The 15,078-nt window shown below is 32.1% G+C and overlaps 1 protein-coding gene across 6 annotated transcripts in view; it reads left to right on the forward strand.

Moving 5' to 3' along the window:
• IPO11 (importin 11) overlaps positions 1-15,078 on the forward strand; it is a 191,012-nt gene that overhangs the window by 126,476 nt on the left and 49,458 nt on the right. For 3 of the 6 annotated variants that reach the window (XR_004233756.1, XM_003759391.4, XM_031965473.1), the window contains exon 27: positions 1,322-1,443. Coding sequence is in view for 4 of the 6 variants with exons in the window: in XM_003759391.4 (XP_003759439.1) it covers positions 1,322-1,443 (122 nt within the window). In the remaining 2 variants the exon portion in view is untranslated. Of the gene's footprint in view, positions 1-1,321; positions 1,444-3,843; positions 4,303-6,512; positions 6,917-15,078 lie in introns of those variants that run through there. The other 3 variants (XM_031965467.1, XM_031965469.1, XM_031965480.1) reach the window with 3 other exon arrangements.

Consider the following 15,078-nt stretch of genomic DNA (forward strand, 5'->3'; position numbering starts at 1 on the left):
GTTTTCCTTCTAGTTATCTAATTAACCATTCCTTCTCAAGTTCCTTTATAAGCTCCTCATTTATATGACAGTCTCTAATTATTTTAGTAGTTCCCAAAATTTTGTCCTGGGTCTTCTTCTCACTCCACACTTTTTCTTGATAAGTTTATTAACTCTCCAAGGGGGTAAACTTTATATCATATATATGCCAGTGATGATCCGATTTATAAATGTATCTTGTCATTCCCCATTACTGACTTTCTTTGGATATGTAAAACTAAGATTTTAAGAGATGTGACAAATTCAGTATGTCCAGAACAAAAATCATTATTTTTCTTGAGTCATTTTCATCTCTACCATCTACCCCACTCCTTCCCTCCTCGAAATGACATATCTTAGAGGGATTGCTTTTCTTTCATTCTTTCAGATTTGTAATCTTGTCTTATTCTAGAGTGTTCATTTTCCCTCACCCCATGAATTAATTTATTTATCAAATAGTGATCTTTCTACCTTCACAAAATCATTTTTATCTCGACAGCACCCTTTTAACATCTATCATCCTATTTCCTCATTACTTTTTACTTAGATTATTGCCGTAATTGCTTTCTCTGCTTCAAGTTCATCCTCATTCCTTTCCATCCTCCTTGCTGATACCGAAGTGATTTTCCTTAAATGTGGATCTGACTATGTCAGCTCCCCTACTCAAACAATTGCTAATGTCTTCCTATTGCTTCTAGGATAAAATATAAACTCTGCTGTTACTTTTTAAAACTTTTTACAACCTCCCTCCAACTATCTTTTCAGCCTTATTAGCTATTACTCCTCTTCCTGTACTCATTCCTCACATACATATCCTTCTCTCTCCTTTCCTGTTCCAGTCTTCCTTCCTCTCCCTTCCCCTCTTTTTCTTTCCCTTCTGTCTTCTTTTGTCTGTATTGTCTTATCTCCAGTGTCTAGAGTACACTTTGTCCCCATCTCTACCCTCATGTTGTTTTCCTGTCTTCCTTTAACACAAATTCTAGTCTTTGTTTTCTATGAAGCCTCTCTTGATTATCTCTACTAGTGCCCTGTAATCCAAACAACCTTTATTTTTATTACCTTATATTATTTATACTTTTAAAAAATGTTTTTCATGTACATATTATCTCCTCTGTTAGAAAGTAAGCTTTTTGTACCTAGGAATTGTTTCATTCTTTATATTTGTATGCCTACCACTTAGCATAGTTCCTGGCACATAGAACGTACTTAACAGATGTTAGTTGATTGATTTTAGGCATTAATAATATCTAGTCTCAGTGAAATTGAACTATCTTGAGCTTCCTCTTTTTGTTTAATTTTGTAGATGGACCAACTTCTGGGTAATATGATTGAAATGTGGGTTGATCGCATGGACAGTATTACCCAACCAGAAAGAAGAAAACTTTCTGCTTTGGCATTACTTTCACTTCTGCCATCTGATAATGGGTAAGTGGTTACAGTTCTTTCTTGGAAGAAAAATTCTGTTACTTAAGAATGTATCACTATGTTTTAATATATTAGTTTCTTTGTCAATGTGTCCATATTGTGGGGATGTCATATAATTTTATATGTGCATACAAGTATCAACCAGATAATTTTTCCTTTTAATCCGTTAATATGTGATAACAGGTTATTAGTCCTAGAGCCAAAACTTTTATTTATTGGAACTACCTACCTATTTGGAAGTTAGTTTATCATTACACAACAAAATTTCAATTGAAAAACTGTTGATAATATTAATAAATTTTGTTTTTATTCCTGTGTACTTAGATTGTTCATCACTGTATCAGGTTTCATTGTAGACTATCTCAGTATATTTATTCTTTTAATGTTTAATTCTTCATATTCATAGTAAATATTAAAATTTTTTTTGTCAGGTAAACTTAAAGTAAACTTTGTATTTATCTTATTGTTTAGGATCATGCATAGAGAAACTCAAAATTTGCTTTTCTGATTCCTAAATTGTTTCAGTTAATGCATATCATTTTTTTCATGGCAATTTTTGTCATCAAATTATTTTTAACATCTTTGAAGTTTTTACTTTTACATTCACAGCAACAGAATGTATTGACCAGGAGGACATTTAATTTCTATTTTTAAAAATTTCTATTTCTTGATTTTTTGATGTCATAATTTTCTTGATGCTTAGCATATTAATTTTATATTATAGAAAATGAACAGTAAAATTGGGTTTTGGAATGAGAAAAATCATGTTATGATAGAGTTGGTCTTTCTACTGTAAGGTACTTTGCAAAAGCTTTCTAAATCCAATGCTGTGAGAAAAACATTACTTTCATTGTTTTTTTATATTCTGATATTTATGAATGGATACATTTCTTGATAGTGGTAACAATGAATAGGAAGTGCTTCTCTTTACAAAATGTTAATTTTCTAATGACACATTCACATATTCAAAACATTCCATATGAAAATTACTGTTTTTTATTTCTTTTAGAAATGAAATATCAGAGTTGTAGCATACATATATATGTGTGTGTGTGTGTGTGTGTGTGTGTGTGTGTGTATATATATATATGTATTTGTGTTTTACATAAAAAAGTATATGTTGTAATCTAGTGAGAAAATAATGACAGAGATTATTAAGATTCTTACAAATGTAAATACTTTATTGGGGTATTTGACTTTAATTACAGCAATATGATAGCTGCAGCTACCTATTGATGACATAATTGATTGCAATGCTGGTCAAAAAAAAAAAAAAAAGACCTGGATTACTATTTACTAGAATGACCAGCCTTCTTTTTAGTTTAGATCAGAGATATTAACCCATCAGCGTCTCTAACAATTGAAATAAAACTTAGTTTATATAGATGATTTTTTTAAATAAAAAGAATATAAGCATCTTTGACTTTACTTAATAACTTTTTACCATAGTAAAAGTATAGATAGTGACATATGAATTTAATTCAGAAAGATACACATGCATGTATAGTATTGCCACTATGTGATGATCTTGTATTTTTTAAAAGACTGGTCCAATTTTTAGCTTTTGTTGTAAAACCTTTTATCTCCCATCACTTCCCTGGAACATCCTTTCATTTTACTATCTCATTTGCTCTTCTATTCATTCTGATTCTTTATGAAAATATACATAAAGTTTTTGTCTCTCTCCTCATCCCACATTTTTTAAGCACAATGAATATAGGAAAATATATTTCAGGATTTTCTATCACTACTTAAACATCACAAGTGAAGTGTAAAGATATTTGTCATTATTACTGAAATTCAGTATTAGATAATCTCTTCCCAAGGGAGTATATATCTAAATATATTAATGCTTGCAACATTAGCTAAATAACTCAGGTCATAATTAATAAGAATTAAGCACCTATCATATATCAGTCACTATATTAAATACAGGTGATACAAACACAGTAGTGGGACATTTTCTATTTTCATGGAACTTCTAGTTTTACTGGGTCAATTTAACATGTTCATACTTAAATACAAGAGATAATCTTTTTATTTGTGTACATATATATGTATACATATACATACACATGCATATATGCGTACATATATGCACAAGTAGTTTCATAAAGTGTAAAAATGTTACATATACTAAGTATTGCAGTGGTTGAGGGCATGACACCAATTGAATGAGCAGGTATCTTGAAGTAGGTGGTGCTTGAGTAGAATCTTGAAAGGAGGTACTCTGGGTTCCAAGAGTTGGAAACATGGTCTAAGTATGGAAGAACATTCTGTACAAGGGCACAGAAGAGGGAAGTCTGGTATCTAATTTTTTTTTAAGATCTATTGTATCTTTGCCCTTATGTTCACCACATAGCCACTATTTACATTTAGGCTCCCATTACTTTTTTTCAGGACTATTGTGAGAATCTTCTAAATGATTTCCCTGTCTCAAGTATCTCCTCACTCCAGTCAATCCTCTACTTAGCAGCCAAGGTGATTTTTTAAAAATGTAGGTTTGATCATATCACTCCTCTACTTAATAAACTCAGTTTTCTTTTACCTTCGGGGTCAGATATAAAGGCATTAATTTAATATTTAATGTTTTAAAGTTTAAGGGAGTGATCTTGAGAAGTGGGTAGTAGGTCAAGCAAAGCAAGGTAGCAGATAGAAGTAAAGTCAAGGAATCAGTAAGGATAGATGAGAGACACACAAACATAATAATATTAGAAGTAAAATTTATTAGAAAAAAACAGGAACAGTAATCAGTATTCTCAAACAACTAGATAGTATAAGTTTAGAATATTTCTGTGTTATAGAAAATGATGAATGGGTGGATTTAGAAAAAATATGGCAAGATATGGACCTAAAAAGGATGTGTATAAATTTATATTTATATATATATATATATATATATATATATATATATATTTATGAATATGATTATAAATGTGTATGTATTGATGTATATAAAGATATATATGCTTCAACTGTATCCTGTTTGGGGGACATAGGAGTAGAGGGGAAAGGAGAAAAAAGAATAAAGTAAAAAGTGCATAGCAGAGAACAAAAGAAAACTACAAGGAAGCAAAGAAAAGATGGATAGTTGTGGATACAATATAGTATTCATCATATAGGCTTTCTTGAAATGGCAATTTGTTTCATATTTTGAATCCTCTCCTTTTTTCTGCTATACACATGAAGCAATTTTTTTTCTTTTTCTATTTTGTATTTAAGTTTTAAATAAGCAAATACATTGATGCTTTTCCTAACCTGACCAATGTCTGCCTTTCCAGTTGTTTTTTTTTGTTGTTGTTGTTGGGTTTTGTGTGTGTGTGTGTGTGTGTGTGTGTGTGTGTGTGTGTGTTTTAATTCTCTTCCTTTACACACTGTAGTCTTGTCATATTTACCTTGTTATTCTTTACAAGAAACATTCTATTTCATTTGCACTGGCTGTTTGTATGATATGAGTTCTCTACTCTGAACACATTTTCTTCTAATTTTTAACTTTCAGATTTTCTGATTTTAATACTCATGTCAAGTTATCATCTGTAGGAGCACTTTCATGATCTTCTTACTTGTTAATTTCATTCCCTCTAGGTTGCCTTCCATCTTTTCTTTATTTATCATGTATATCCTTATTTACAATATGTTATTTTTTTCAATAGAACGTAAGCACCTTGAGGACAAAAACTGTTTGACTTTATTCTTAGTACAGTATCTGATGCGTAGTCCATATTTAATAAATAAATGTTGATTAGTTGTGTGTGAGAATAGGAAGCAGGTCATATTGGCTAGAGTGGATATGATAACTTGTAATGTGTAATTAGCCTAAAAAGACAAATTGCCATAAGATCCTATTGTACTTTAAATAGCAGATAAAGGAGTTTGTTTTATTTGAAAGGCATTGAGGAGTCACTGAAGTTTCTTGAGGCAGGAAATAACATGGTTTGACCTACCTTTTAAGAATATCAGTCTTTTGGCTGTGTGGCAGGCAGAAGGGTTATAATAAAAAATGTTAATTGGCGGACATTGCAATAGTTCAAATCAAAAGTGATAAATGCTTGAACTAGAATGACAGAGAGGAGAGATGTGAAAGGAGTTGTTGACAAGATTTGATATCTCATTGGATTTGGGTAATGAATGAGAATGAAGAATTAAGGGAGATTCCTAAGTTTTGAATTTGGATGACTGGAAGAATAGTTAGAAGGACTTTGGAAGGAACAGTATCTTCAGGGGGCTAGATAAGTTATTTTAGACATATCAAGTTTATGACATTTTCTGTCACTAGCTATAGTTGGAAGAGACCACCTATAGAATATATTTGCAGGAAAATCTATAGCAAGAGGAAACTTAATGTACATCTTTTAATTTGGAGAAACATATTTACTAAGTTTTATAGGTGTTCATAGAGAGCTAGAAGAGGCCTTAGAGGTCATAAGATGCAGTCCTCTTCCATATCCTCTGCCACTCCAAACTAATTTTACATAAGATTAAACTTAAAGCAGGAAGTAAAATTAAAAGATCACAAGTTTAGAGCTGAAAGAGGCTTCTGAGGCCATCTAATTCTACCCTCCTAATTCTAACTACAATTCCATATTGCATTTTTTTTTCTTATCCTGGTCACATTATTGTTTCAGTAATTGAGAGACAATGAGACTGGCTAAGCTTTGTTTTGTTTTATTATTTTTTTTTTACTGGGGGTGGGGGGTTGGGGCAAGGGGGATCTGGGGAAGCTTTAATCCTAAAAAAGCCCAAACCAGTTATAGATAAACTTGTGAAAGAGATTTTTGATATAAATGTAAATGAGTGTATAAAAGAAGGTAGTTTCCTTTGGAGCAAAAAGGCTTAACTAAAAATAATTATAGTTAAGCCACAGGGAAGAAAGATCCTTAAATGAATTAAGGCAATTTATATGCTTTTTAAGTTCTTGTTCTAAAAGCCAGACCTTTGTTATTTATTTATTTTGTTAAATCCAGCCATTAATTAAAATTTTAAAATTGTTAAAAATGTTAAAATTTAAGTATTCTGGCAAATGTGTGTATTATTTATGTATTTAAATATTCTGGCAAATTTATTTGTAGGTCCTTGAGCAGACAGCACATCAGGAAGAATTATACCAACTGCTTGAAAGTTTGAACTTTGTTGCATTATTTCCTGCTAGAGGCATACACAAAGAGAAGGAAGTTGATGATTCCCTTAACTAGTGAAAATGTAAAAACTAAGATTTCAGCAGATAACTTTGTGAGAACTGGATAAAACACTCATTTTTACCTTCCAGTTTTTGTCCAGCTATGCCATTATAAGTAGTTTTTTTTTTTTTTTTAAATTTTCTGTTCATTTAAAAAAATAGAAAAAAGGAAGATGGAAAAGCAAAATAAAACAAAACAGAACCAGCAGAAATCGGGGAGGATTAAAAATGTATAGCAATAAATTTACAATTCAATAAAGGATTTAGAAGAATTTATATTTATGAGCATCCATCTTTTTTCTTTGCTTCCTTGTAGGTTGTTCTTTTATTCTCTGCTGTGCATTTTTTTACTTCATTTTACCCCCCTTCCATCCCTCTTTCCTCTTCCAAGTAGGCTGTAGTTAAGCAGAGATATATTTAATAGATACACATCCTCCCCCATATATATAGATATGCATTTATACCCATCCATAGACCCACTTATATATACCTATATCTATGTACACATATACATAGAGCAATATTTATACATATCTATATTAAAAGTCTCATAGAATCTTTTAGATAATGTTAAAAAATATTTAAAGTGTTTTGAATACAAGATCCAAAGTTAAATCAGTTTCTCCTTGTTAAAGTATCTTTAATTTTGTAATACCTTAAGAAAGATTTAATATTAGAATTCTAGGAATTATTTTAAAATTATTTAAAATTAAGAAGCTAAACAGATTCTTTTTTTGTTTTTGTTTTTGCTTTTTTGTGTGTTTGTTTGTTTTTGTTGTTTTGTTTTGTTTTGGAAAGATAATTGGGGTTAAGTGACTTGCTAAGGGTCACATAGCTAGTAGTAAGTATTAAGCATCTGAGACCAGATTTGAACTCACGTCCTCCTGATTCCAGGGCTGGTAGTCTATCCTCTGCATCATCAAGCTGCTCTGGTTAAACAGATTCATTAGAAGTGATACCATTTTATTTTTCTCATATATCTTGTTGAATGGAGCAACAATTTATTCTAAAAGTAATTAGAAATCTTAATGTCATCATCATAGTATGTTGGAAATGGAGTCTAAGAGCAGTTTTCATAATCATATCTTTTTTTTTTTTTTTTAATATGGTGTTTCTCTAGCTGTCCATGCCAGTTTCCTCTTTATCTTGGCTCAGTACAGTTAAGCAGTAATTGGTGTTTTTTTCCCCCAGTGCTTTCTTGGTTAATGTGCTATACCAGTTTTTCATTTAACATCAATTTCCTCTTCCAAAATTTCTGGTTCAGACTTTATTTTATGATTATTATTATTACTGGGGGTCTATTCTGTAATGATGACTACACATTTTGAGTAGAAACAAGTTAAGGAATTTCATTTTTGCTTTGTTTTGCTTTATCTTTAATTACTTCTAAGTGTGGTCATAAGTACCTTGGTACTGCTATCATTTTTTTAAATCTCTTTATTCCTTTTTACACATGACTATGTGTCATGAACAAATTTCCTTATTTATGCTGTTCAATAAATTTTTAAATTTGTGTCTAGCTAAAATTAATGTACGAGTATACATTAATATATACATATATATGTTTGTGTTTTAGAATAAAATTAAATGTGAACCTCTGTGTAACCATAAACAAAATAAAACAAGTATAATGGACACTCGGATAATAAAAGATTTAACATACATTTTGTATATTTACTTTGATACTTTGATAGATCCTTGCAATTTCATTGCTAGAATTCTTGCAGTAGTACAGATGACATGACAGCTTATATATGATTTCCCATATTTTGTAATTCTTTCCTTCCCTAGAGATCATCTGATGTTTTTTTCATATTTCATGACTCAAATTAACACTGTCTATTGTTTCACTTTCTTAGCATGTGATCTGTCTACTTCATACTTCATTTCCTGATTGTTTCTGTGGTTTATATCTTTGAATGCAATTTTTGTTAGTCATACTCTCTAGTTTACTTATACCAGCAATGTATCTTCCTATTGCTTTTTATGTTATTTGTAATTTGACTTTTTCCAGTATCACAATTTTTCATGATTTGTAGCCATGTCAACAATATTAGAATAGTATAGTATTAAAAAGGTGGACATTTATGGCAGCTAGCTGTTCAGACCCTTTGAAGAAAAGATCTCAAAAGATTAATTTTTGTGCTTATGTGCCCAAACCAATCACTAATACCTAGTTTATAATATAATTGATTGGTTGATTTGTTTGGTGATATTGCATGGATTCTCAAAGATGGATTCCTTTTCAGGAGCTTGTTTATCTCTAGTCCTGACATGCAAGGTGATCCATGCATAGATAAGAGGAAGAGACCTAAATTTAGGAAAACTAGAATTTAATTTTACTTCGTATGCTTTGCTTTCGTACCTAAAAAAATCACTTAAATTCTGCCTCAGTTTCCTTATCTATAAAATAAGGATAATTATAGCATCCACTTCCCAAGATTATTGAAAGGAAAAAAATAAGATAATTGTCAGGCATTTTGCAAACTTTAAGGAACTATATAAATACATATTACTTACCTATGGTATGATAGTAATATAGTTATTACTTATCACATTACTAATTGATTGGGAATGGATTGCTTCTGTATTCATAAACATGCACACATGTAGTTGGATAGATTTGATCAACTGCCCATTCATCTGCCTGTCCTGTCTTAGGCTATATTTATTCATCATCCATCCATGTTAAAAAAGACAGTCCATGTGGACTGTGTGGAGCAAAATCAACATGATTCAGTTATATCTTTGAGGAGGAGCCTTGGACATATCTCAGCCTCTTTGTTTAATGTTTTCTCCAGCTTCCTCATTTTCGTTATTACTTAACCTACCATCATGCAATCCTACAATCCTATCTTTATGCTTTCAATGCAGTGGTGTAAGTGAAACTAGAAGAGAATCCTGCTCCAAGACAATTTTTTTTTCTTTATAACTTGTTTCATTATTAGAATGTAATGTGGGTAGTGGCACAATTTCATTTAGAAAACCCTTTTAAGTATTGTTCATTAAGTATTGTTCAGATCAAAAGGATCTGAGATGACATATATTCTATATTTCTTTAATTTTGTTATCTTTTGTAACTGATAACCTAGGCACTTGAGATAAGTTCATTATTTCAGTTAGACACTGCATTTGACCTCTGAAATTTGGGGCAGTTAAGTAAAAAAGTAAAGGATTCATTTTTTGATGAAAAAACCTATATAAATTATATACATAGAGAGAACATAAAGCACATGTATATGTATCTGTGTATGTGTGTATTTTTTTAAAGTAGGTAGTAAAGTCAATAGTATCTAGAATTTTAGAAAAAAACCTAAAAAGACATTGTCTTCTAGATATTATGGTGTTTAATAAACATTTGTTTAATTGTTGAATCAATTGTTGGATCACTGGTAAATTGATATCTGTTCTGTTTATAGAGACTAATTAACATTAAATCTTAATTTGGTGAAAATATTTCTACATAAGAGACAAGTAAACCCTTTTTATCAAAGTTGGAAAGACAAGTGACCATGAACATTGCTTTCTCATTGTAATTTCATATAGGTCTAGAACTTGGTCTAGAAAAATATTGTTGAGACAACAAAATGCTGCATCACTATAGCGTCTATAAAGTAAGGCTATACTAAAAATATTTTAGGGCTGCTGGTAGCAACTAATACACCTTTTGGAAATAGGAAGGTCATTGGACTTGGAGTCATAAGACCTTAAAAAGCTATGTCATATAATTGTTCTTAACCTCATTTTCTTCATCTGTACTATTAGAATAACTTCCTTCCTTCCTTCTTCCCTCTTTCCCTTCTTCCTTCCTTCCTCCCTCCCTCCCTTCCTCCCTGCCTTTTTCTCTTCCTTCCTCCCTTTCTTCCTTCCCTCCTCTCCTCCCTTCCTTCCCTCCTCTCCTCCCTCCCTTCCCTCCTCCCTTCCTTCCTCCCTTCCTTTGTTCCTTCCCTCCCTTCCTTCCCTCTTTCCTTTCCCTTCCTCCCTCCTTCCTTCCTTCCCGCCTCCCTTTCCCTCCCTCCCTCCTTCCTTCCCGCCTCCCTTTCCCTCCCTCCCTTCCTCCCTCCTTCCTTCGCACCTTCCTTTCCCTCCCTCCCCTTCTCCCTCCCTTTCTTCCTTCCTTCCTTCTCTCCCTTCCTTTCCTCCTTTCTCTTTTCCTTCCCTCCTTCCTTTCCCTCTCTTCCTCCTTTCCTCCCTCCCTCCCTCCCTTCCTTCCTCCTTTCCCTCCTTTCCCTCCTTTCCCTCCTTTCCCTCCTTTCCCTCCTTTCCCTCCTTTCCCTCCTTTCCCTCCTTTCCCTCCTTCCTTTCCCTCCCTTAGATCTTCTCATATCAATGCTTTTGTATTGGTATTTCCCAGACCTGGGAAGCTTTCCTTCCTCACTCTTAACTCTTACCTTCTGTTGGAAACTTTGCATTTTCCTGATTCTAATTTTCCTGGCTTTGTACTTTACTGTATCATATTATCTCAATGCTGAGGAGCCATTGTGGCATAGGAAATAGGATGTTATAGTTGGAATCAGAAGAGTTGAGTTCAAATCTAGCCTCAGATTCTAGCTGTGTGATCCTGAACAAATAATTTAATCTGTTTCCTAATCTGCTAAATTAGTGGGAATTAAATAAGGTAATTTGTATAAAATATTCTGTGCACTTGCAGCTTGGATGTATAGTGAACTAACCTTTATGAAAAAAGATATGTGGGTAGTAATATCCCACAATACATTTATTGTTGTTCTTGTTAATTAAGTGCAAAGCCTGCTATTGAGTTTTTTTTTTTTTTAATTTTTTATTTATTTAATAGCCTTTTATTTACAGGATATATACATGGGTAACTTTACAGCATTAACAATTGCCAAACCTCTTGTTCCAATTTTTCACCTCTTACCCCCCCACCCCCTCCCCTAAATGGCAGGATGACCAGTAGATGTTAAATATATTAAAATGTAACTTAGATACACAATAAGTATACATGACCAAAACATTATTTTGCTGTACAAAAAGAATCAGACTCTGAATTATTGTACAATTAGCTTGTGAAGGAAATCAAAAATGCAGGTGTGCATAAATATAGGGATTGGGAATTCAATGTAATGGTTTTTAGTCATCTCCCAGAGTTCTTTTTCTGGGCATAGCTAGTTCAGTTCATTACTGCTCCATTAGAAATGATTTGGTTGATCTCGTTGCTGAGGATGGCCTGATCCATCAGAACTGGTCATCATCTAGTATTGTTGTTGAAGTATATAATGATCTCCTGGTCCTGCTCATTTCACTCAGCATCAGTTCGTGTAAGTCTCTCCAGGCCTTTCTGAAATCATCCTGTTGGTCATTTCTTACAGAACAGTAATATTCCATAATTTTCATATACCACAATTTATTCAGCCATTCTCCAACTGATGGACATCCATTCAGTTTCAGTTTCTAGCCACTACAAAAGGGCTGCCACAAACATTCGATTGCACATACAGGTCCCTTTCCCTTCTTTATAATCTCTTTGGGATATAATCCCAGTAGTAACACTGCTGGATCAAAGGGTATGCACAGTTTGATAACTTTTTGAGCATAGTTCAAACTACTCTCCAAAATGGTTGGATTAGTTCACAACTCCACCAACAATGAATCAATGTCCCAGTTTCCCATCCCCTCAACAATCATCATTATTTTTCCTGTCATCTTAGCCAATCTGACAGGTGTGTGAGTAGTATCTTAGAGTTGTCTTAATTTGCATTTCTCTGATTAATAATGACTTGGAGCATCTTTTCATATGACTAGAAATAGTTTCAATTTCTTCATCTGAGAATTGTCTGTTCATATCCTTTGACCATTTTTCAATTGGAGAATGGCTTGATTTTTATAAATTAGAGTTAATTCTCTATATATTTTGGAAATAGAGGCCTTTATCAGAACCTTTGACTGTAAAAATATTTTCCCAGTTTATTTGCTTCCCTTCTAATCTTGTCTGCATTAGTTTTGTTTGTACAAAAACTTTTCAGTTTGGTATAATCAAAATTTTCTATTTTGTGATCAGTAATGATCTCTAGTTCTGCTTTGGTCATAAAGACCTTCCCCTTCCACAGGTCTGAGAGGTAAACTATCCTATGTTCCTCTAATTTATTAATGATTTCATTCTTTATGCCTAGGTCATGAACCCATTTTGACCTTATCTTGGTGTCTGCGTTAAGTATGGATCAATGCCTAGTTTCTGCCATATTAGTTTCCAATTTTCCCAGCAATTTTTATCAAACAGTAAGTTCTTATCCCAAAAGCTGGGATCTTTGGGTTTGTTAAAGACTAGAGTTGCTATATTTGTTGACTGTTTTATCCTTGAACCTAATCTATTCCACTGATCAACTAATCTATTCCTTAGCCAATACCAAATAGTTTTGGTAACTGCTGCTCTATAATATAATTTTAGATCTAGGTACAGCTAAGCCACCATCATTTGATTTTTTTCATTAATTCCTTGAAATTCTTGACCTTTTGTTTTCCATATGAACTTTGTTGTTATTTTTCTAGGTCATTAAAATAGTTTTTTGGGAGTCTGATTGGTATAGCTAAATAAATAGATTAGTTTAGGTAATATTGTCATCTTTATTATATTTGCTCATGTATCCAAGAGCATTTAATATTTTCAATTGGTTAGATCAGACTTAATTTGTGTGAAAAGTGGTCTGTAATTTTACTCATAAAGTTTCTGATTTTCCCTTGCAGATAGATTCCTAAATATTTGATATTATCAGTAGTTACTTTAAATGGAATTTCTCTTTGTAACTCTGACTGTTGGATTTTGTTAGTGATATATAAGAATGCTGATGACTTATGTGGGTTTATTTTATAACCAGCAACTTTGCTAAAGTTGTGGATTATTTCTAATAACTTTTAGCAGAATCTCTGGGGTTCTCTAAGTATACCATCATGTCATCGGCAAAGAGTGATAATTTGGTTTCCTCATTGCCTATTCTTATTCCTTTAATCTCTTTCTCAGCTCTTATTGCTATAGCTAGCGTTTCTAATACAATATTAAATAATAGCTTGGTGATAATGGGCAACCTTGTTTCCTCAGATCTTATTGGGAATGGTTTGCAGTTTGTCTCCATTACATATGATGCTTACTGATGGTTTTAAATAGATGCTGCTGATTATTTTAAGGAAAAGTCCATTTATTCCTATACTCTCAAGTGTTTTTAATAGGAATGGATGTTGGATTTTATCAAATGCTTTTGCATCTATTGAGATGATCATATGGTTTTGTTAATTTGGTTATTAACTATGGCCAATTATATTGATAGTTTTCTAATATTGAACCAGCCCTGCATTCCTGGTATAAATCCTACTTGATCATAGTGTATTATCTTGGAGATGATTTTCTGTAGTCTTTTTGCTAATATCTTATTTAAGATTTTAGCATCAATATTCATTAGGGAGATTGGTCTATAATTTTCTTTCTCTGTTTTCAAGCCTACCTGGTTTAGGTATCAGTACCATGTCTGTGTCATAGAAGGAATTTGGTAGGACTCCTTCATTCCCTATTTTATCAAATAATTTATATAGCATTAGGGCCAATTGTTCTTTAAATGTTTGGTAAAATTCACATGTAAATCCATCTGGTCCTGGGTTTTTTCTTAGGGAGTTGTTTAATTGCCTGTTCTATTTCTTTTCTGAAATGGGACTATTCAAACAATTTACTTCCTCCTCTGTTAGTCTGGAAGTCTATATTTTTGGAGAATCATCCATTTCACTTAGGTTATCAAATTTATTGGCATAAAGTTGAGCAAAATAACTCCTTATTATTTCTCTAATTTCCTCTTCATTGGTGGAAAGTTCTCCCTTTTCATTTTTAAGACTACTAATTTCATTTTCCTCCCTCCTTTTTCTAATCAGATTTACAAAAGGCTTATCTATTTTATTGGCTTTTTCATAGAACCAACTCTTAGTTTTATTAATTAGTTCAATAGATTTTTTACTTTCAATATTTTTTAATTTCTCCTTTTAATTTTAAATTTCAATTTAGTATTTGATTGGGGGTTTTAATTTGGTCTTTTTAGTTTTTAGTTTGCAAAGCCCAATTCATTAATCTTTTCTTTCTCTGTTTTATTCAAGTAAGCCTCTAAGGTATAAAATTCCCTCTTATTACCGCTTTGGCTGCATCCACAAATTTTGGTATGATGTCTAGTCATTGTCATTATCTTGGTGAAATTATTAATTGTATCTATAATTTGCTCTTCACCCAATCATTCTTTAAGATGAGATTATTTAGTTTCAATTACTTTTTGGTCTATTTCCCCTAATTTTTTGTTGAATATAGTTTTTATTGCATCATGATCTGAAAAGAAAGCATTTACTATTTCTGCTTTCTTGCATTTAATTTAGGTCTTTATGTCCTAATATATGGTCAATTTTGAATAGGTTCCATGAACTGCTGAGAAGAAAGTATATTCCTTCTATCTCCATTCAATTTTCTCCAAGAT

The sequence above is a fragment of the Sarcophilus harrisii genome, chromosome 1 (genome assembly GCF_902635505.1).
Source record: "Sarcophilus harrisii chromosome 1, mSarHar1.11, whole genome shotgun sequence".
NCBI lineage: Eukaryota > Metazoa > Chordata > Mammalia > Dasyuromorphia > Dasyuridae > Sarcophilus > Sarcophilus harrisii.